A 23,405-nucleotide genomic window follows, 5' to 3' on the forward strand; every position below is an offset into this window, starting at 1 on the left:
GAAATTTCTTTTAAAACTTAGAAGGTTTTAAACCCTTTTTAAACTCATCACAAACAACTGCAAAATCTCTTCCATTTAATAATAATTCTGTTGTCACCAACAATACTTTGAATGAGTTCACCCAATATCAAAATCATTATGGCTCACAGTATACTTATCCACTATAATACATGACTACATAATAAATTATATAGTTTATAATTCAGTGTGCCAGGAACCCAGCCGTAGTTTGATTCATCACTAAGTGCAACGTATGAATACACAGCTAAGGCAAGAATTAATACTGGTTATGGCTTGGGCTGAAGAGACCAGAAAGTGGCTGACTTGGGGCTGATCACACTCAAATTGGCCTTTCTCAGACGTTGTTAGGTGAACAGCGATCCCTACATCGGGCACTCTTATTAACTCCCAGAAGGAAGAGGGGATAGAAATGCAATAATTAACTGAATATGAATTAGGGCACTGACCCAACTGGATTCAAAGCTCAAGCATCGCCTAAAGTTACAGGTTAAATTCGTGCAGCAAAGTAAGCAAAGGGCGAGGACGCCTCCTTTGAGACTCAGCGGGCTGCAGGACCCGGATCCTCACTTTCCTATTTTGAAGTTAAAACCCGCTGCCTGGCCCAAGAACCTCAAAGGGGGAAAGTGGCGCAACCACGACGATTCCTCTTCCCTCTCGGTTGCCGGGGCAGCCTGAAGGGAAAGCGGTGAAGATGCTTCCCTCGGCGGGCTCAGCGCGGGATATTCCGTAAGATGGCGGAGGCGTCTTGTTAAAAAAAAAAAAAGGCCGCGCCAAACAAGCCGTCGCCAATCCGGCTTGCCCCTCGCCGAGCAGGACGAAGCAGCCAACGCGCCTCCCAGGAGAGGCGGCCACTTCTCCTTCCTGCCTTTGCCAAAGAAAGAGCAGGAGCCCAGCAGATCAATGGACTCGGTCACGGCCCCGCTCCCTTCCTTGCCCGCTCTTCTCACCCGAGATCTTCGCCGGGGCACCCGGGGCTGCCGTGGCCGAGCGAGGCTCCCTTTCTAGGAGAGCGCTTGGGGCTTCGGAGCGGCTCTCCCAAAGAGCATCCGAAGCTTTGCCGAAGCAGGAGCAGCCCGCTGACACCCAGCCTTTCTTTTCCTGGCTCAGAAGGGGATGCCGGGAGCTGTAGTTTGAGCTCGGTCTACGGCAAAAAGCCAGCGGCGCCTCGACTCCCCAGTTCTCCCGGCGAGACAGTCAGTGGAGGGGCACGTGGTTGAGTGGAAGCGGAGCCCGCTCGGAGGTTGGGGCTCTTTTGAGCGCGGGCCCTGCGCTCTGCTGTGTGCTCTGCCTGCTCAACAAAGGCTGGAGAGAATATGCAAAGCCCTAGCAGCCCCCAGGGCCGCTGTTGCCCGTCCCCTCCCTCTTCCCCAGTCAGCGAAGCAAAGAGTGACGGGGCTAGAAACATGTGGGTGTTCGGATATGGCTCTCTCATCTGGAAGGTGGATTTTCCTTACGAGGACAAGATGGTAGGATACATCACGGGCTACAGCAGGCGGTTCTGGCAAGGCAGCACGGATCACCGTGGAGTGCCGGGCAAGGTGAGCTGCGGTAGGCAGACGGAGCGGAGAAGCGGGGCTATCTCGTTACCGGCTCGGTGCCAGTGGGGCACTGAGAGATGCCAGGACTCGCTCTCTCTTTTAGCTAGTGGGGAGAATTTGTTATCTCCCAGATGGGAGCTGGGTGGGAATCGAACTGGGCCAGAGAAGGAAAAGGTTTGGGGAGGTGGACCTGTGCGACTGACAAGAGCTGACCCGCCAGCCATCCTGTTGCAGAGGAGCTTGGCAAGTGCCTGCGTGCCCACTGGTCGGATTGATGTTTGTGTGCGTAACTGCCGAGTCAGATCTTCCACGTTTGGAGTAAAATAAATTTACTTACGGGTGGAGCGATTCCAGAACCCAGGTGCACTTTTCACACGCACAGCCCAGCGCTTATTATTGTTGGAATAATAGAGGAAAGGTGTCTTTGTCTCCCACTACTCCTCTCTATGCTTTTAACTTGTCTATTTTATCCATACACAGACAAACCTCGAATACTAATATAGTTAACAATGCAACTTGGGTACAATTGGGGTTTTTTTCCCGTTGGGGAAATGCAGACAGGACAGTGTATCTTGCAGGCAACAAGGAAAAGGACCAAGTTCCCAAACTAGGGTTTTGCGTTTTTTTAATGGTTGCACTACACTTCAATATTTGGGTCATCTTCTATAAATTTATTTATATTTGCCCAGATTCCTTCTGAGCAAACTACGAAGAGAACTTCAATGGCAAGATTTGATTTTCTGCTAAAAATAAAATTACTGACCTTGCATTTAAATCCAAACCCATGGATAATCCTGGCTGAATTCCAACATGTTATACCAAAACAAAGAAATCACATTATGGCTTAAAATGATGGCCTGATTCGCACAACATACTAAGACATAACAGGATTTGTTTAGTTTTAGCTAAACATGTATAGTTTAATCAGTTATTATTTAGCTTATTGTACAAATATGAACAGGTATGATCATCTCCTGAGCAGCATATATTTGTTGTTAAAGATCAAGAAAAGTATCGTCTCCCTCTAAAATTGTCTTAAGGCATTTGCCATCAGCAAGTCTTTTAATGGCTGCATCCATTTTGTTCTTGAATGTAATTTGAGAAAAAGTTCAGACTATTTCATAAAAGAAATAAACGTGTCACAGGATTGAGATGCACAGCTCAATTCTCCATGTTTTCTCTGAATAGGCTACACTAAGCCAAATGAGATTGTCTAGTAAATAAAATAATATAAGATGAAAGAAGTTGTTTCAAATATTTAAAAAGACCAACTTCCACTTACTACATGTGGATTTTGATTGCAAAACAAGAACATAATGTGTTCTGTGTAGTGAGATGAGCTGTGCATCCAGTATTTTAAAATCTTCTGAAATGGGAAGGTAGAATCTTGGATTTCTAGCTTACTGTCCTGTGTAATTCATTCCTGTGTGTAGAGGGTTTCTGTATATTTGGGGAAACAATTTACAACTTTCTGAAGTGATACTATAACAGAACTGACAGACCACAATTCTTCTAAAATTAGCAGCCAAGCAGTGTTCCAAGATTTCCAAGGTTGAACGTGGGTTTGCACTTTATGTTCTCAGAGAATGTCCTTTTGTTTGAATAAATGTTATTTTTTTCCATACTTCAGTTGATAGGCCTATGGTGTTCAGTTTTTTGACTGCATTTATCTATAGAGCTTACTAATCAACTGATAAATTCAGACTAGATTTCATTTAAAATGAATATGTCAGCAACATTAAAACTAATGAAAAATTAGTTGGAATTGGGTAGCCAGTTAATTTAAATAAATGTCATTGCATGATCAACTGATAATTTTGTCTCTACATCATTTATACGGCTTCAATCCCCATTTCTCCTTTTTATATAAATGTATCAATAATATGAGCCCAAAGTTCGTTCATTAAAAACATCCTAGTTTGTAACCATTGCATCCTTACCAAGAAATAAGTGTCAATGAATTCAGTGGCACATTAGAAAGGTCAGTTTCTGCACCCATTCTATGACTGCCTTTGAAACAATGTTAACGTCTGACTATATTAAATCATTATAAGAAAATACTATACTAGCTGTTAATTTTTCATTTTTTTACTTCTTTACCATTATACTAGAATTAATAAGAAAATTCTGATTAAATGAATATCCTTCAGTATCTTTTTTCGACAGAACAAAATGAGGAAAAGTCTAAGAACCGGTTTGGTCTAGTAGGTGAGACTCCAGGCTAGAAACCAGAAGACTATGATTTCTAGTCCCACCTTGAACATGAAGGCTGATTAGGTGAATTTGGTCCAGGATCCTGCACTTGCAAAAAGATGCTAGGAAGGAAAAAAAGAGAAGAGAAAGTACATGAATCTTTTGGAGCTATCCATAATCCTGCAACACTTTGACTTACAATGTCCTCAGAGCTCATGTAAGCCTATTAATAAAACAAACATTGCCTGTCATTATCAGAATGTTTCTCACAGTCGAGATTTGTGTAAACATGCTCAATTTTGTAGCCCTAAGAAAAAGTGTTGTTAGTGTTCATGAGACTAGAATGGCCTCCATCAATTCAGTCAGGTAGTGTACAAATGCAGAAAATGAAACATGTCTATTACTTCCAAGCCTGGTCATCCAACACAAAACTTCCCAAGACCAAACCTTTCAATTTTCTGGGAAATCACAAAGAGCCCAGAGAACAGCAAAGAATCAGGCTGTTCTTGCACTGAACAATGCACTGATGTCAGAGTTCATGATTCTACCATTAGACAGACACCGAAGAAGAATGATCTGAATGGAAGGTTATCAAAGAGGAAACCATTGGTTTCCAAAAAAAAAAACCTCAATGCCACAGGTTTCAAGTTTGCCAAAGATGATCCAGCAGGCTACTGGAACATGGTTCTGTGAACAGACTGAGATAAAAATAGAACTTTGGATATTAATGAAAAATTTTATTTTTGAAGGAAGTGAAATATTGAATTCCAGTAAAAGTAATTCATTGTAAGCATAGTGATGGGAATTTTCATGGATTGGAGCTGTTTTCAGCCTTATGACCCTGGCAATTCATAATTAGGGAGGAAATAGCAAATTTTATTGTTGGGAGGAGACTGCTGAGTATTTACAACAGTTAGCCTAACTGAAAATATATCTGACCTAAAACAAGTTCATCTAAGACAACTCCAAACTACCAATGAAACAAAGCTGTTATGTAAAGGGGAAAGGGCCAAAATACTTGCAAATAAAAGTGCATGATTGGTCAAAAAGTACAGAAAGTATTTGTTGAATCTAATAGATCTTAGATGAAGTTTAAAGCACATTGCCGCTCATAGTACAGTAGGAGTATGGATAGTTCTGAAATGTTTACAAATTTACTGTTGTAGTATAACCAAGACAAGGACATGTTGCCCAGTATGCTTTCTTTCCCTATTTTTTATTGGTTTTATTTGCTATTTTATTCCTTCCATTTTTAATAGAGATAGTATTTCGTAGTGGTTGTATCTTAACATTACATTGAAACAGAACCCATAAGATAGAAATGATCCAGAATGCAGTGGCATGTGAAGTTTTGGGCATCCCATGGTTTGCCCATGGTACTCTGATGATATGCAAGCTATACTATCTTCAATTTTCTTTTTGACTGCAATTCAAGATTCTTATTATCTCCTTTAAAGCCCTGAATGGCATGGGGCCAGACTATTTGTGGAACCACTTGAGGTTATTTGCCTTCTCCATCAGATCAGATAGAGTGTCTTGCTCCAGGTTCCTTCCCTTAAATGTTGCCATCTAGCAGGATTGAGGTAGTCTGCCTTCTTGGTAGTACTTCTGCCCTTTGGAACAACCTTCCCTCGGAGATCTAGCAGACCCCAACCCACCTGGTTTCCTGAAAAGCCTTGAAGACTTTGTTTTTCCAACGAAGTTGGGATAGCATCTGGCTGGAGCCTGATAAAGTTGTTGGTATATATAAGGAGTGTATTTTTAGGGCCACTGCTGGTTTTTTTGTGTATTTGTAAACTGTCCACCATTATGCTGTATAAAATAAGAGGCTATATAAATCTTTAAAATAAATAAATAAATAAGTCTGTATAGCATATGAGTAATATGTGGTACAGGTAGTTCCCACAAACCACCAGGGATAAATCATTCTGAAGATTCTACATATGATTTATATGGAGTTGTGCGCTAACCAGTAATTTTCACTTGTTTCTGTCCTATAACAATCCAGAAACATGGAAGTATGACTCTCAATCAAACTACTGAGTTATAGCAACAGAACTGTCTTACTATTCATTTTTATATGCTACCCATAGGAATTAGATTGCCCAATGGCCTTTTAGTTTGAACCAAAATTCTGTGGAGTTAAACCAAAGCAAGCAAGCAGCATGGACTAACAATCTGCTACCTGTGGTTAAACAGAATTTTAAATAGCTGATTTCAAGCACCGCCAGGATGCACTGGATTTCACTCTTCTAAATAATTTGACATTATAAAAAATTGGTTGTGTTGATCTAGATTATTTGTTAATGTGTGGGGGATTTTAAAATATATTTAGTCAAATTTTAAAATGTTTGTTTTTATGCAAATACTTAATCATTCCTGTTTAAGCATAAAAACATATTTTTTGGAACCACAACCATTAATTTCCTCAGAATGAAGGATTTCAGTTATTAGTGCAGGTGTCTGTATAATTATAACAATATGCTGTTCATTGCTTACTGATGTATACTTCTCCAATTTTCAGGGATTTCTCAGAAAACCGTATTTTGAATTTGTAGTCTATATAAAGGACTGATAATAAGCTATGGTCTAGTTATTATTTGAAAATGCTTTCCAGAAAGCATTGCCTACCATAGGTTAATAACAATATCTATGAATTAAGATTAAAACAAGTAAAGCCTTTCCTATTTTCTATTTCATAAAAAATAAAAATATTTGAACAAAAATATTAAATTTTACAGTACTTTGAAACCCAGCGTGCCTCTCACTATACAAGGATTATAGAGCTTATAAAATTCTAAATAGTATTTGTGGAGCAGAGGAAACAATGGAGTTCAGAAACATCCAGCAATCTAGGAGAATGGCATTGACAAGGCAAGGCTATGTTATTTACTGCTGTATATGCAGCAGATTTGTCAGTCATCAGAAATACTGACTGACTTCAACATAAATGAGCCAATACTTAAAAATAATTGGCATTCTTCTGGGATTAGACAATATGCAACAACATTAATATTCAGTAGAGCTTACACCTTTCAAATAATGTTTGCTTTTTATGCAAATTCACATCTCCAGTCTGAAATCCTTACAACAAATTTTGAAAATTTATTTAAAAGTATATGCTTCTTATAAGATTTCAGCATAAGTTTAGAACATCTACAGTACATTAACAAAAAAGTATTTTAAGGAATACAAATTAGTACTAAGGTAGATAATGGAATATACTACAGAAATTAGAAAATCGATGTACAACATTCAGATTAATCATTTAAGCATCTTCATGATTGGATAAAACAGTACCTATGTACTTTTGAATATTTAATGAAAATGACTTAATTTAGTTATCAGTTAATGTCTAGATTGTAAATGATTCTGTCTTTTTAAAAGTTCAGAGAAATAGTAATCACAAATACAGTAATAGTAATATGAATACAGATTCCTATATTGTTGACATGAACTCAGACTAATAAGTAGCACCTTAGCTTAGGCCTTTTAAAAAGTTTTTAACTAAGATAACACAATGCCATTTTTCCCACAGCTGTTTTTTTAAAGGAACTATAGGAAAGCCCCATATGAAAGCAGATATTGTCCCTGTGACTTGGGTGCTATAGAAACCACAGCCCATGTTCTTTTGTATTGTCAATTCTACACAGAAATTCATCATCAGTTGATTACCCCTTTTTACGTACATTTCCAAGGCACTCTAATATTTTCATTTGTATTATCTATTAAATAATTAAATTTATTTCTGTAAACATAGCAAAATTTTGCTACAGTATGTATAAACTTTGCCTATAAATGGTTGCCAACAGTTATTGAAGTTAAGGGATAATTTTGCTTTGTTTTATTTTTGTTTGTTTTTTCCTAGCTATTAGATACCAGATGGCCTCATCTTAACACAGACAGACAACTGGGCACAAAGATCCCGGACAAATGTGGTCATTCTTATGAGTGCACACATGAATACATTTCTAAGGCCAAATCTCATTTTTCAAATTTATTAAACAAACTTACAGGACCACTAAACTCACATCTAGGTGACCCCAAGGGGCTTAAAACATTAAAAATCACAAATATAAAAACACATAGCCCCTCCTCCCATGGCAGCAATAATACAATCGAATTAACCATGATTGGCTCCTGTAGGAGATGATCAGCTGAGCCTGAGGGTGGGGTCAAATACATAATCAGTTTGGAATGTCTATACCTCCATAAGACCTTGAAGTCTGTTAACTCTTACATGGAGCCAATTCACCTTGACTGTTAATAGATCAGATTCTAATGTATAGGTAGCATAAAATAAACTTGTAGCATTTTGAACTCTATCCTGGTTCCCAATTTCTTGTACCTGATAGCTTCATCTTCATTTGGCGTCCCCAGACCTGTTGCCTTTTAGAAAAGCAACAGGATAGAGGGCCAGACATACCTCAGCAAGAAAGATATTCAATAGAGAGGTGGTCACCACTGAGAAGACCTTTTTCTTGGTCCCAACAGAAGTACACCCCCAACTGATGGGACCCATAACATATCCTGTCTTCCTGTCCTGGAAGGCTAGGTGAATATAATAGGGGAGGTGGTCCTTCAAAAAGCTCAAGCCACATAGGGCTTTAAAGGTGATAACCAGCGCCTTGAATTGTATCTGGCAGCATATTGGCAGCTACTGCAACTCCTATAAGAGAGATGATACATGCAGAGCTTTAGGCTTGCATAAAACTGTTCAGCTACTACATTCTGAACCAAACGAAGCTCCAGGATACTGTACTATGTAAACTGCATTACAACAGTCCAGATGGGTGATGACCAAGGCATGGGTGACTATAAGAAGGGCATGTTGGTCATTGTTGGGTAGAGACTGCCACCAGCTCCTCAAGCAAGAGTCACGAGTCCAGAACTCAGTGATTATGCAATGGATCAGTACGGGGCAGTGCAGCCCAGTGGTGAAATGCTCCCGATTCGGACTGGATCACCCGATCCAGTAGCGATGGGGACGGGTGGTTCGGAGAACCGATAGCAAAAATCCCTGCCCCCCCCCCATGCCCAGCTGAGCCGTGCAATCATCAGAGGCTTTTTAAAAAAATTTTAAAAGCATTTTTTCTACAACCTCTTCGGCCGAAAAAATGCTTTTAAAAGTTAAAAAAAAAGCCTCTGATGATCACGCGGCTCAGCTGGGATTGTCAGAGGCTTTTAAAAGCCTCTGACGATCCCAGCTGAGTTGCCTGATCATCAGAGGCTTTTAAAAGCATTTTTTTACAACCTCTTCAGCCGAAGAGGTTGTAGAAAAAATGGTTTTAAAAGTAAAAAAAAAAAAAAAGTTGGCCACACTTACTCAGTCACATTACCCCCCACCAAGCCACGCCCATAGAACCGGTAGTAACAAATTTTACATTTCAGCACTGGTACAGCCCCATCCACAACCAAATATGGCCATTCTTCAAGAGCCAAAGAGCCCCTAACCCAGAGCCAGTCTAGATTTAACCTGCTGTTCTCCATCCAGACCTCAACAGCATTCAGGCAAATCTTATCACTCATATGACTTTATTGATTATTACAAGTACACAACAGGAGGCAAACCTAGTAGTTATGGGCTAGGGGCAAATTTAAAATTTTGAAAACACAGTGGTAGCTATCAGAACATAGCTATTATAGTACTGTATGCATAACCAATCTCACAATACTCATTTATCAGAAGGCAAGCCAGTTCCTAAAGCCAAGTTTCATTTCCCGGTAAGATATATGTGTGACTCAAAGACTACATGGTTCTAGAGGCTTGTGCTTTGTAGCATGCCAGCTTCCTGCTTTTACTAATATCATTTTCATCTTTTAAAAAAACAAAACTCCGATAAGATAAGAGTTTCCTGGGGACAAATTTGTGAATAAAAAAAAACTTTTCCCTGGTACAAAATGCAGCTTTTTATTTATTTTTATTTAAATTTTATTTATTTATGTCCAACATATTATTTTTATAAATAACTTAAGGAAGCAAATATACTTAATACTCCTTCAACCTCCTATTTTCCCTGCAATAACTCTGTGAGGTGGATTGGGCTAAGTGACTGGTCCAAAATCATCCAGCTACCTTTCATACCTAAAATGGGACTAGAAGTCAGTCTCCTGGTTTTTAGCCTGGTACCTTAACCACTAGGACAATATGGCTCATTATCATACAACATCTATATTATAAAAACTACAACAGTTGCCAGTTTATTTCTGGATGCAATTCATTATGCTGTAAGAATTATTACATTATTAATAATTAATAATTAATAATTAGTTATAATTACAAGAATTAAAGATAAGCGACCTTGATATCTATGAAATCATTTCTACTTGAGAGCTCAAGAATTTCTACTTGAGAGGTAGAATCTGCCTCTACAAGGCAAATAGAAGGAGCACAGTTAGAATATTCACACATCCCAAAAAACGTCTATAGAAGGGACTTCAAAAAAAGCATTCTCTCCTGGATCTCTCCTTTTAAGGAAGTAGCTGTCTTCTAAAATAAGATGAGCATCTTGATATTTTAAAGTCTATGAAAATATTTAACAGGCATTTAAGGGCTGAGGGACCAATGATAAATGTGCCTGAAAATCATATGGGTATTGCTTAGTGGTTTGTTATTACTACTGAGGTGAATTATTTTGCTTGATTAAACCAGCCTAAAAGCACACGAAACACTTGTACATAAATAAAATGATTACAAATGGATTTATGTTACAATCTGCATTCTTAGCAAATATAAGCTCCTCAGCCAGCAAATATACCATCACTATGGCAGAATTCAAATACTTTAAATATGTATTTCATTTATTTAATGATCCTGTGGTTTGGATTTTTGTTTTAAAAAAACTTCACTTTTGTACTGGTTCTGAAAGTTTTTACTGAATTTTTGTTTGTTTTGTTTTTAAATTTTAGCCTGGAAGAGTTGTGACACTTATTGAAGATCCTGAGGTACAGTAATTGTATTTTTACATATTGTATAAATTACATTTTGTCCTCAATAGTGGCATGTAGCATCTGCCTTCCTAATTCTGATAGAGAAAAGCCCAGTTCCTATAGAGAAGCAGCCAAAATAGTATACAGCTGTTTATAAATCATTCATTTGAAGAAACTAGTTCCATTTTCCTGAAAAAAATCTCTTAATATGCTTAATACTGGTTTCAAATAAATTGATTCCTGTTCACCTTTAAGATCTCTTTTTTCTTTCCTGCCCCATGTTCATTCAGCTTTTATAGCTAGTCCTCAGTTACTGTTGCAAGTTGTACTACTATTAAGCAGTAATAACATGACTGCACCTGATTTTATGACCTTTTTTGCAACAGTTGTTAAAGCAGCAATTGTAAAGTGGCCACTGCAATCATTAAACAATTCAATTGTCCTCAATGGGCATTTTTTTACAGCAAACCAGAAACAAAGCTAGTTTCCAGCAAAAATAATCATCAGTCATAGTCATGTGACTGCAGGACGCTGCAAACAGCTGTAAATGTGGGCTGGTTGCCAAGTGCCAAAAATGCAAGCATGTGACCATGGATGAGGGTGGCGATTAAAACTTAAAATCCAAGCTGTAAGTACCTTTTTTTGCAATCCATTTTAACTTTGAACAGTTGCAAATCAAGAACTACCTGTACAGGTAGTCCTCAACTTAACAACAGTTCATTTAGTGACTATTCAGAGTTAAACAGCACTGGAAAAAATGACTTGTGAGTGTTTTTCACAGATGACCATTGAGGTATCCCCATGGTCACGTGATCAAAATTCAAATGCTTGGCAACTGACTCATATTTATGTCCATTGCAGAGTCCCAGGATCATGAGATTGCCTTTTGCGACCTTCTGACAAGCAAAAACAATGGGGAAACCTGATTCAGTTAACAACAATGTTACTACTGTATTTTTCGGAGTATAAGACGCACTTCCCTCCCCCACAAAAAAAGGGTGGAAATATTGGTGCGTCTTATACACCAAATACGGCCATTTTTGGCCTCCCAAAGCCCCGCCCTGTTTGTCCCATATTTGTGAAAAATGGATCCGTTTTTCGCAAAAACAGGGTGTGCAGAGGGTTTGAGAAGCCTGCAGAGTGCTCCTGGGGGCTGAGGAGGACAAAAACAGGGACGTTTTTTCCTCAGCCCCCAGGAGCACACTGCAGACCTCCCAAACCCTCTGTGCACCCCATTTTTCGCAAAAATGGGCCTGTTTTTTGCCCATTTTTTGCAAAAACGGGGCCGTTTTTGCCCTCCCCCAGCAGCACTCTGCAGGCCTCACAAACCCTCTGTGCGCCCCATTTTCGCAAAAGCAGGTGAAAATTGGGGCACACAGAGGGCTTGGGAGGCCTGCACAGTGCTCCTGGGGGCCAGGAAAGGCAAAAACTTTTTTTTTCTTACTTATTTCTTGGAAATCTTAGTGCGTCTTATAAACCGGTGCATCTTATAGTCTGAAAAATACAGTAATTTAACAATTGCAGTGATTCACGTAATTGTGGCAAGAAAGGTCACAAAATGGGGCAAAACTCACTTAACACATCTCACTTAGCAACAGAAATTTTGGGCTCAATTGTAGTTGTAAGTCAAGGACTACCTGTACTGAAAGGTGCATCAGGACTCTTGGAAAATAGCTGAGAATAAGGAGATGCTAAAATGAGGTACTGAATCCTTTTGTTTAAATAGTAAAAATAACTTTTATGAGACCACTAATTGCAATACAGTTTCTTGTAAGTGCCATACAGTTTTGAGGGTATGGAGGTATGGAAATGAAGAAAGAAGTTCATTAGTGTTTGATAGATAGTATTGTTAGAATTACCCTGTTCCCCCCCCCCAAATAAGACATCCCCTGATAATAAGCCCAATCGGGCTTTTGAGCGCATGGCAATAAGGCCAAGCGCTTATTTCAGGGTTCAAAAAAATATAAGACAGGGTCTTATTTTCGGGGAAACACAGTACTTTCTTAGATATAAATTAATTCTCTATTTATACTTGCCAAGATACAGGTAGACCTTACTTAATGGCCAGAATTGAGACCAGAATTTTTGACTTCAATTGGCCCACCCACTTATTTTCCTCCATGTCTTCCCAAATATATCCTGATTCTCCTTTTAGAAATTAAGAAATAATCTATGAAGCAAAGAAGATTTGCCTGTAATCTAAATTCGAGGAAAGGCAAATGACACTCTGGAAATTTCTTTATAAACTTAGAAGCCTGTCATTTCTACATTTACAGTTAGTTCTCAATTTATGACTTGTCAGTGACCTTTGGAAGTTATGATCAACCTAGCAGGGAGCCATTTACCACCCAAATTCAGAGTTTCAACAATCCCACTCCACCCTGCAGTCACATGACAACTTCAGGTGCTTGGCAACCAGGTCACATTTATGGCTATCTGCAACGCCGTGCAGTCATATGACCACATTTTATGATGGTTTTGCCCAAAACTAGCATTTATTTCAAATTTTCAGCAAAACCATTGGTTCACTTAATCACTGCAGCATTAGCTTTATAACTACTGTGAAAGAACTGGATAAAATCACAAAATGCAAAAACAAAGAAAATGCAAATAGAATGACTGTGGCAAAAGAAAACAAAGATGTTCCAATTGCACCCTTGGGTGCAATCCCAAAACACCTGGAGCACCATTTGAAAAACATTGGCATTGATAAAATCCCCATTAGTCAATTGCAAAAGGCAGCTTTATTTGGAACAGCTTACATCCTTATTTGTTACTACTAATAGCATTTCCCTCCCTGCTCTAGTGAGATGGGCAGTTAGGAAATATGAAACATAAACAAACAATTGCCTAACCCGGATCCTTGGGAAGGACTCAGTGAGTGAGGAAAAGTACCAGATCCAATATAAACATCTAGTTGACTGTGAAATGAACAATAATAATTCAAAATTGGCACTGCAACAACTGTAACTTCAAGGAACAGCCATAACTACCATTCACTGCTGTTGAAAGTTCAGTTGCTGAACAAATGGTTGTTAAGCAAGCACTACATGTAATGAGATGTTGTTATAAAAGATAATTTAACTTTCAAACAAGCTTACTATTAGTTTCACAGAGTAGATATGGGGGGAAAATGGGAAGAGAATATATATGCTCCCTATAATGTCTAGTTCCACTTGTGGATCTTATGTTTTCAGGATTGGAGAAAGCACAGATGAGAAACATTGTAGCCTGAAAAATAAGTTGTCAGACAGTGCTTATAGACACATCCTGTGTCAAATTCACCCTCTTAGTGGCATTTTCTTGCTGTTGTATATATGTTCAGTATTTGTGTTGGACTCTACCATAGGTGAGCAAGAAGTAATATCCAGTTGAATGGTAAAGCAACTATTTATACTTTTTGTATAAAGAAATTAGTGTCCTGTCCCATATAAACACAACTTGATTTTAGATATATTTGGTCACTATTATTCTAATATAAAATGTCAATAAAGAAATATAGAAAAAAACCTAAATATTAAGATTGTCTGCTCTCTGAAGTGCCAGTTCTTTAGAGCATATTCCATTATATTTCTTCAAAAAAAACCTTCAAACTCACAGTTCTGGTGTGTCCTCAATATACTTTTTGCCACTGTAAATTTCTCTTGCACTTGAATGATTTTCTTGATTTATTTTTAAATTTACCTTCCCAGAATACTTAGCATTATATTTTAACATGTTGCTGAAAACTGCTAACTCTGATTACAATGTTTATATTTTAAATCTTTTTAGAAAGTAATGTTCTGTTTATAGTACAAAGAAAATAACAACTGCTCCCTTTCTATGTCCAGCTGTTAAATACTGCAACACTGATGTTTAAACTACAGTTTTACACAGCTAGGTACCACTAAACCTACTTAAACCTACCTAAAGTAAATTTGCCTAGGATCAGAAATTAAAAATCTCGACCATGAAAATCTCACTTCCATCCTCAAATCAGCTGCAAATTCACAGGTGAATTAAATTTTCAACTTTGTGTTCTCAAATCCGAAGAGCAAAAGTAAAAACTTACAGGGTGTTGCAAAATTATTGCAATATTACTGAAAATACATGTGAAATGTTTTGTAAAGTAAAAACTGTGAACTAAAATAAAATAAGCTCAGTTTGTATTACTATCATATATCTTTATTTCTTCTACATTAGGGGTGTTCACACCAAGAACTTCTAGATGGTATGCTAGATGGGACCCTGTAAAAAAAAATTAAGTGAAACCAAGATTAAAAAGTGTCTTAAGACAAAAATAAAAATAATTTTGCCATAGTTTAATTGTGATATAATATACTTTACATTAAAATATGTACCATTTACTTATGATGCACTGAGCAGTTTCTCAGTTTTTCCAGTATTTATATTTTCTTGATAATAAATATAAATGTCATGAAAACAAGGAGGTTTGAACACCACTAGTTGTCCTGTAATGCTGCCGAATTTAAATCAGAGTAATGGCAGCTACAGATTTCAACCTTTTGTACTTGACAAGATCAGCAAAATGCAACACAGTGTCTGTCACTGTGAATTCTTCTGTACTTTTCTGGTAAGTTTTTTCATACTGCTGTGCAGTTAGATCCTATTATGTTAGCAGACAGCTTCCTCTATAAGCAGAGAATGGTTTAGCTTGGGTTTTTTTCTCTTTCTTTCCCCAGCATTTGTATTGCAAAACAAACTCCAATCATTGTAAACTAGTTATTTCAAATCAATACCCTGTAGTCATCCTAATTGTGCAGAGTTAAAATAACTAGAAATTAGCAATATTTTTATCTTATCTCTATCAACCTATCTTGCTAAATTAACAGTACTTGTTAGATGAAGTACCTGCACAGATGTGTCAGAGAGTAGAAAGAGAGTTCTTAACCATAGTAAAACCCTGGAAGAAAATATGAGAAGGGAAGAGAGCCAGTGAAGAATTGGAAACATGGGTTTGAGAATTTGCAGTTCCCTCATTAACACCCTGTTTTCTAGTTTTTCATTCAAGAAGTTATGTGCATGCATTACTGACAATAATGGTTTGAAAGAGTGACCTGTGCAACTCTTTGATAGAGTCTGATCTTTGTATGCTTTATCTTTCTGGTTGTATTCTTCTACAGGGCTGTGTATGGGGTGTTGCATACAAACTGCCAATAGGACAAGAAGTTGAAGTAAAAGCCTATCTTGATTTTCGAGAGAAGGGTGGATATAGGACTACAACTATTGTCTTCTATCCCAAAGATCCTGCAGTGGAACCTTTTAATGTGCTATTATATATTGGAACCTGTGAAAACCCTAACTACCTCGGACCTGCACCCCTAGAAGAAATTGCCGAACAGATTTTTAATGCAGTTGGTCCTAGTGGAAGAAATACAGAATATCTATTTGAACTCTGCAATTCCCTCAGGGATCTTGTACCAGAAGATGTGGATGAACATGTTTTTACTTTAGAGAAACTGGTAAAGAAACTATTGGAAGAAGAGCAAAACAAACCTGTATAACAATCACTTTGCAAACAGTTTCTTCACTATCAGACTAAGTTTATTCCGTTTATATTGTTTATATAATTTGGAAATTAGCCATCAAAATTTTAAAAAAATTAATTTTCATATTTCATTGAGGCATCACTGTCCTTGGGCAATAGAGATTTTTAAAATGATATTTAAATTTAAGAAGGAACTTTGAATTTCCATAAAGTTTTAAAAATGCTTTTCTGTTCATTTCTCAAATTTGAATAACTTAGGCCTGATTTAAGTTGAAGGGAACCTTTCTTAACTTTAAATTATTAGATTTTGTTTTCCTTTCAAAAAAAAAGTTTTGAACTAGATTCTTCACTTAGGTATGGATGCAGTCCTATGCACAAAAGGAAGTCCTTTCAACAAAGAAAGAAATGCATAGGATTGAGTGATGTGTGTTGGCATAAATGTCAGTATATTCCTTCAAAAATGTTTCCAATTGGATTTGTGGATTTCAGCACTGAGAGAAAAATTCTTTGTACACTTGTTTAGGATTAAGTCCAACATGGTACAAAGTAAATATGTGTAGGGATTACATTGTAAATGGCAATTATATCTATATGAGGGGCCTGGATTATTTGTACACCTGTTTGAAACGTATTGCTTATTATATATTTATCATTTCGTTTCACTTGCCCAAATTCAATAATTTATATATAACTATTTGCTTAGTGATAAGAGGATGAAATAGTTACAAATGAAAGGAAACAGCACTTTGCATTCATGGTTTCAATATCTTCAGAGACGATATATACTGGTATCACAAGGCTTTCTCTCATTTTTTTGGAAAATAACTGTAATCAGGGAAACAACTTGAATCTAGAGTAATAAGTAATGTAACAAAATTCCTATCCATAATCATTGGGCATTTTTAGAGATAGTCAAATTTGCCCTTATCCCAGTAATTAGAGCTCCATAAATTAAAATTCACAATAACCCTTTGTTCAACCTTTACTATGCAAGCATGATTTGGTCACCAATACCTAATGCTATAGTTTCACAACTTCTTGCTTCTAAACACACAATAACACATTGAGGTACAAGAATATTTCTTCTTCAATTTTTGTTTTTAGTGACAATCCTTAGTTTTTATAAATTTCTATGCATTTGTAAAGCTTTCATTATGAAGACTGCACTTCTCTTTGTATACTCTAATTGGAAAAATTTGGAAGTATATGGATTATGTAGCCCAGCCCATTTGAAAAGCAGAGGATCAGCATTTGCAATACAAGAGCACATTTTTGACACTTACTCTATAGTAATTCCTTTTTGCCTCAAACAGAAGAACAGGATTATTGTTTCTATAAGGACTGGCAGAGATCTGGCAAGCATCTAAATAAGGAATAAGCTCCCTTGGAAGTCAAACTTCCTCAGAAAATATTGGCACATAACTTGCAGCATAGGTTTTGAACGAAAATTTACGCTGCAAATTTCCAAGTCTAGTTATCATTAATTAGCATAGTTTTAGTTGTACCGGATAACTTATTATAATTAACTTAATTATATTTTCTATTAACAATTTGGAAATGCTTGCTAGAATTTTTCACTGAAATAACCACTGCAGTGATAAACCTGTCAGTAAACAAAGGAAAATACATGAGCTATTATATGTCTCTTAAAGACATATACAAATGTTATTATAACTCCCCCCATAGACAAGGATTTCAAACTATAGCTGGCCAGTAAATACCCTTTAAAAATTCTAATTGTGCATCTCTCTCCCATAGTGCTTTGAACTTGATGTTTATTGAAGATTGTATTACATATACCTAGGCCATCTGTCACAATATTTTTGAAACCATGTCAAAGTATTTATTTGAGAGTCCAAATTAAAATTTACACCAGGTAAGCAAACACTGTTGATTTAGTTTAAATCAAATCAGCCAGTTTTATTTGCATCCAGAAGGCCCATAAGTAACTTACAAACACAATATAAATTTAAACTATTATATCCAATGTCAAATTTAGATTATCTTTCTAAGTTGCTTTTGGATCTTTTGGCTGTAAATAAAATTGATTGATTTAGCTAAATGTACCTCTTTTTGGGGGGATTCTGTACTTAAGAGTTCAAGGGTAAATTGCACAGTAAATTGCCGGGACTTTTAAACATTCTCAACTTCTACTAAATTGTTATCTGCTGCGTTAACTTGATGATGATCTCATAACAACAAAAAACGTTTCCGTCCCAACTATGCATGTACATCTCACAGTTTCAGTTCTTTTCTTTAAACTTTCAACAAAAGCATAAACTGGTTCTATGTTTCTGTCATTTTCATAATGAAACTTGTATGATTTTGCATTAGTAATACAACAACTATGATTTAAGCCCATACAGTGTTTTCTTCCTCTGTTTAACAAATACTCACAAATGTTATGCTGTGCTGTTGTTTGTGTTTTTGAAGGCACTTGTATTCAACAAAGTGTGACAACTAAGTCTGAATCTGAAGGGTATAGTTTTAATAAGGAGTTAATCAAGAGATTACACAATGAAAAGGAATTCTGATACAAACCATAAACCGATCTGGTATTTCCAGATCGCAGTAAAATCAATCATATTTAGGTTAAATATAATTAATTCTTATTACATCATTATAAAAACATCTATATAGAAATAGGACTTAGCTACCAAAAAAAAATTTATCACTGATTTTTAATTCAATTTTATTGTAATTCAATTACATTAAGCAGAGCTCAGCAACTAGTAAATGTGAATTGTACTATATAATCAACGAAATGTTCGACTTTCATTTCCCAAGTAGCAATTCAGGTTGCGTGTCAAGTACTTTCTTTAAAAATTAAGTGGAATTTTAATAAGTTTGTAATCCATAGATTGCTGCTCTGAAAAAATATATATACAATTCCATTGGGCATTCTGAAAATCTTTGGATCCCAGCCATCAACACTAGTGATGCAGTACTATGGTATAAATATGCAAAAAGTTATAGGTGAAATGTAGTGACTTTTAAACTTGAAATTAGAAGTACACTGAAAAGCCAGCACCGCTCTTAGGAACCTGTTTCAGCATCAGAAGGTGGCTTGTTTTACTAGAAGATAAATGCACTTACATATTTTAAATGAGTTACAGGTATCCTTCAACTTCTGACGATTCAGTGACCATTCAGAATTACAATGGCGCTGAATAAAGGGACTTATGACCTATACCCAAACGTATGGCCACTGCAGTGCCTCATGGTCATGGGATCACAATTCAGGCACCCATACAATCAACATCAGGGATGCTGCAGTTGCCCCTACTTGCCTATCTTCCTCCCATCCACCCCACTGTTTCACATGAGCCTGCTTCCCATCTTGCTGGGTCCCACATGCCATCATGCACTTACCTCTTTCAAAGATTGCCTTTCCCAAAGAAAAATAGCTGATGCATCATGCAGCCTTCCTATATAATACTGGCTTGGTGCCATCTTGGAAATATGCCATTTTGAGAGTGGCCATAATTCTCAGATCTCAAGAACTGTGGCCACTTCTAAAATGGCACCAGTTTCCAGTATGGTATCAGGCAACTTCTGTATAGGTGAATGTGGTGGTGAATTGCTGCTTCTCTTTCTGAAAGACATTTTCTGAAGGTTGTCATTTGGAAAGAGAATCAGCTGATGTGACACACAACAATCTTGTGTGTCAGATTGGCACTCGCCTCCAGAATGACACAAAGGCACGCAGTTAGGCTGCATGTCACATTAGGATTGGGCACTCTTTTGGAAGTGAACTTTGGAAAAGATAAGTGGAGTGAGGCAGGAGAGGAGACACAAGAGTGCGGGACCCAGGGAAGCAGGAAGCTGTGGAAGGAGTGTCTCAGGAAGTGGGGAGGCCTGATGCAGGCCATGTGTGAGCTGGGGAGGAACTGCATTGTAGTCCTACATTAGGTGTCCCCCACCAGCTATGGCATTGAGCACTGAAGAATTGATGCTTTTGAATTGTTGTGTTGAAGGAGACTCTTGAGTGTCCCCTAGATTGCAAGGAGATCAAATCAGTCTTTGGAAGGACAGATACTGAAGCTGAAGTTCAAATACTTTTGCCACCTAATGAGAAGAGAAGATTCATTGGACCGTGATGTTGGGAAATTTAAGGCAAAAGGAGAAGGGGACAGCAGAGGATGAGATGATTAGATAGTGCCAGCAATGAACATGAATTTGAGGAAACTCTAGTAGATGGAGGAGTACAGGGGAACTTGGCGTGCTATGGTCCATGGGATTGTGAAGGGTCTGAGACAATTTAGCGACTGAACAAAAAAAATAATTTCCATGGGGAAAAAAGCTTGTAGCATGGAGAACAATTGTACATATTCCTAAAGCATCTGCAATATTTCGGGGGGGGGGGCGGGGAATCCTAATTAGAAGCAAAAAGGCATTTGTTAGATGTCTTTACAATTGTGTGTTTGATGTCATAAAAATATTCCAAGGAGTGATATTTTCCCATTTCATACAGTACACTGCAATATAAGCTACTGTTGTGTGCACCTAACAAGGTTCAATAAATAATCACCGCACCAGAAAAGTACAAAATGTTTCATTTCAACTTTAAACCAATTTTGACATCATTGAAAAAATATAATTACAAAATGACATAAATGTATCTGCCATGTTACCACAACTTAATGAAAACAATGTTCTTAATAAGGACTAGTTTTTTAAATACATACTGAAATATCAATAACTAGCATTCTGTCAAAATGGTCCAATAATGAAGTTATTATTTTAGGATTACGGTAGTTCACACTTGAATGTTATAAAATAATAGTTTTCATGCTTGTATGAAGATATCATCAAAAAATTAATACCAGATAAATAAGTGTCAAATTAAATAATATCATTAAGTGCAATATTTTTCAATGAAATTATGTACCAATTAAATCCTGATGAATTATTTAAAAAGTGCATACATTGTTCACATATTTCTTATAATTATAAACTGTCAAGTCAGAAGCAACAATATTGGGCACACTTCCAAGTTAGTTGAGTAGCATCTATTGAATTAAATATGGATAAACATTAATATCCGACATTCTGTATTTTTATATGAGTTGCAGTAGTTGTTGCTACTATGATACTATTTTTTTCTTATAAATATAGGTAATATGTAGATGAGAGTATGCAGATTAAGAGAAAATGAATTTCCTTAATTTTACTGCATAAAAAATTTAATAAAATGCCATGCTAGAATTAGTGTGGAATGTCATTAGAGTAACAGGTCTAACAGCCATAGTTTCTTGTTTGACCTTATTAGTTCCAAGATGTCTGGGGAGTCGACTCCTCCATAGCTGTGCTGATTAATAATTATAAATTCAGAGAGTACCAAGTTATGGAAAATCAGTATGCATTTCTCCTCTTCTCTACATAATTACCTGCTTTGATACATACATAGACTAAATTAACAGTAATTTCTAATGCCAGGGGCAGCCAAAGCTCTGGTAATAGTTTCAATTAATATAGTAACATGAGAGAAGAGTTTTCTCATGTTATTGTATTTTCTTAATCAGGCAGATGTCTATGGAAATTCTCAGACATCCAGGTCATGGTTGTCCCAAAAGTGCTTTTTCAAAAGTCAACTGGCCTTTGTTTTTTTCTTGAAGATGTTTTGCTTCTCATCCAAGAAGCTAAAGAAGCTTCATGGGTGAGAAGTGAAATGTCTTCAAAGAAAAAACAAAGGCCAGTTGACTTTTGAAAAAGCACTTTTGGGAGTTATCAGGCAGGGCAAATTACTGATTTAAAATTCCCTCCCCTTCCCCCCCCTTTTTACAACCCTAATAGTCCATTATTATTATTATCCATTATGGATTTTAGTGGTATTGTTTGGTGGGAAACAAAACTTTAAGCCATAAAATAGGCAGTAACAAAATCTCCACATGACAAAACAGAAAATTCCAGGTAGCCCTGCATACTAAATGGCAATACCCATTCGTTTGTGTCTGACTCTTGGTGATTCTATGGGCCAAGTCTCTCCAGATCTTCTGATCTTGCACTAGAGGTAGTCCTTGTTTTAGAATGGTTCATTTAGTGACCGTTCAAAGTTAAAACAGCCCTGAAAAAAGTGACTTATGGCCATTTTTCACACTTACAACCTTTGCAGCATCCCTGGGGTCACCTGATAAAAATTCAGACGCTTGGTAACTGGTTCATATTTATGACAGTTACAGTATCCTTTGGTTATATGATTCCCTTTTGCGACTTCTGAAAAGTAAAGTCAATGGGGAAGCCATTAACACACTTAACAACTGTGGCACTAACAACTGTGGCAAGAAAGGTCGTGTAGTGGGGCTAAATTCACTTAACATATGTCTCACCTAGCAACAGAAATTTTGGACTCAGTTGTGGTAGTTAAGTCCAGGACGACCTGTACTTCTTTGCCTGCATACTAAGCCTCCCTGAAATCTACTGTTTAACTTCAGCCGTCAAAAACATTGTACCTGGACTGATCTAGAGATGAATCCTTCTTTACAGTCGGGTTAGACTTTGCTCTGGATCTTATTTATTTGCTTTTGGCAGTTCAAAGTACAGGTAGTCCTTACAGCCACAGTTGAGCCCAAAATTTCTGTTGCAAGGTGAAACATTTGTTAAGTTTCACTTAAGTGAATTTTGCCTCATTTTACAAATGTACTTGCTGCAGTTGCTAAGTGAATCACTGCAACTGTTGCATTAGTAACATGGTTGTTAAATGACTCTGGTTTCCCCATTGACTTTGTTTGTCAGGTCACAAAAGGTGATTGCATGACCCTGGAACACTGCAACTGTCATAAATATGAGTCCGTTGCTAAGCATCTGAATTTGGTTTACGTGACCACTGGGATGCTACAATGGTCATAAGTGTGAAAAAGGGTCATAAGTCACTTTTTTCCAGGCCTGTTGTAACTTTGAATGGTCACTATATGAACAGGATGTGAAATTTTTGTTTTTATTATAATCGCATTATTCCAAATGAGGAACGTAAACTGTTGAGTCAAACTTTTTACTAAGTCTGCACTATTATTAATCTTCTCATCATTCCCATCACCCATCTCCTCCCACTTACAACTGTATGACTGTAACCTTGTTGCTGGTATCCTTACAATTTATATTTTTTCCTAATATGATTTGATTGCTTATTGTACCCTATGACTATCATTAAGTGTTGCACCTTATAATTCTTGACGAATGTATCTTTTCTTTTATGTACACTGAGAGCATATGCACCAAGATAAATTCCTTGTGTG

At 37.0% G+C, this 23,405-nt stretch overlaps 2 protein-coding genes and 1 long non-coding RNA gene across 5 annotated transcripts in view; 1 reads left to right on the top strand and 2 right to left on the bottom strand.

Annotated features, from left to right (window-relative positions):
* ASB3 (ankyrin repeat and SOCS box containing 3) overlaps positions 1-23,405 on the bottom strand; it is a 58,016-nt gene that overhangs the window by 33,291 nt on the left and 1,320 nt on the right. Inside the window, exon 1 of one of the 3 annotated variants that reach the window (XM_034427386.2) lies at positions 969-1,336. The exons of 1 other annotated variant lie outside the window; for it this stretch is intronic. The gene's annotated coding sequence lies outside the window, so the exon portion shown is untranslated. Of the gene's footprint in view, positions 1-467; positions 847-968; positions 1,337-23,405 lie in introns of those variants that run through there. One more of the 3 variants, XM_034427387.2, reaches the window with a different exon arrangement.
* On the top strand, positions 823-18,531 carry CHAC2 (ChaC glutathione specific gamma-glutamylcyclotransferase 2). Its single transcript, XM_034427389.3, has 3 exons — positions 823-1,559; positions 10,662-10,697; positions 15,806-18,531. Exons 1-3 carry the CDS (start codon positions 1,335-1,337, stop codon positions 16,184-16,186), a joined length of 642 nt encoding a protein of 213 aa, XP_034283280.1. The 5' UTR covers positions 823-1,334; the 3' UTR covers positions 16,187-18,531.
* LOC148116932 (uncharacterized) lies at positions 14,831-15,587 on the bottom strand. The gene is made up of 2 exons (XR_015731565.1): positions 15,534-15,587; positions 14,831-14,909 (listed from the first exon to the last, which is right to left on the bottom strand). It is a non-coding gene; the product is annotated as an uncharacterized LOC148116932 (long non-coding RNA).

Source organism: Pantherophis guttatus, chromosome 1, assembly GCF_059756535.1.
Source record: "Pantherophis guttatus breed Tessera chromosome 1, ASM5975653v1, whole genome shotgun sequence".
Taxonomy (NCBI): domain Eukaryota; kingdom Metazoa; phylum Chordata; class Lepidosauria; order Squamata; family Colubridae; genus Pantherophis; species Pantherophis guttatus.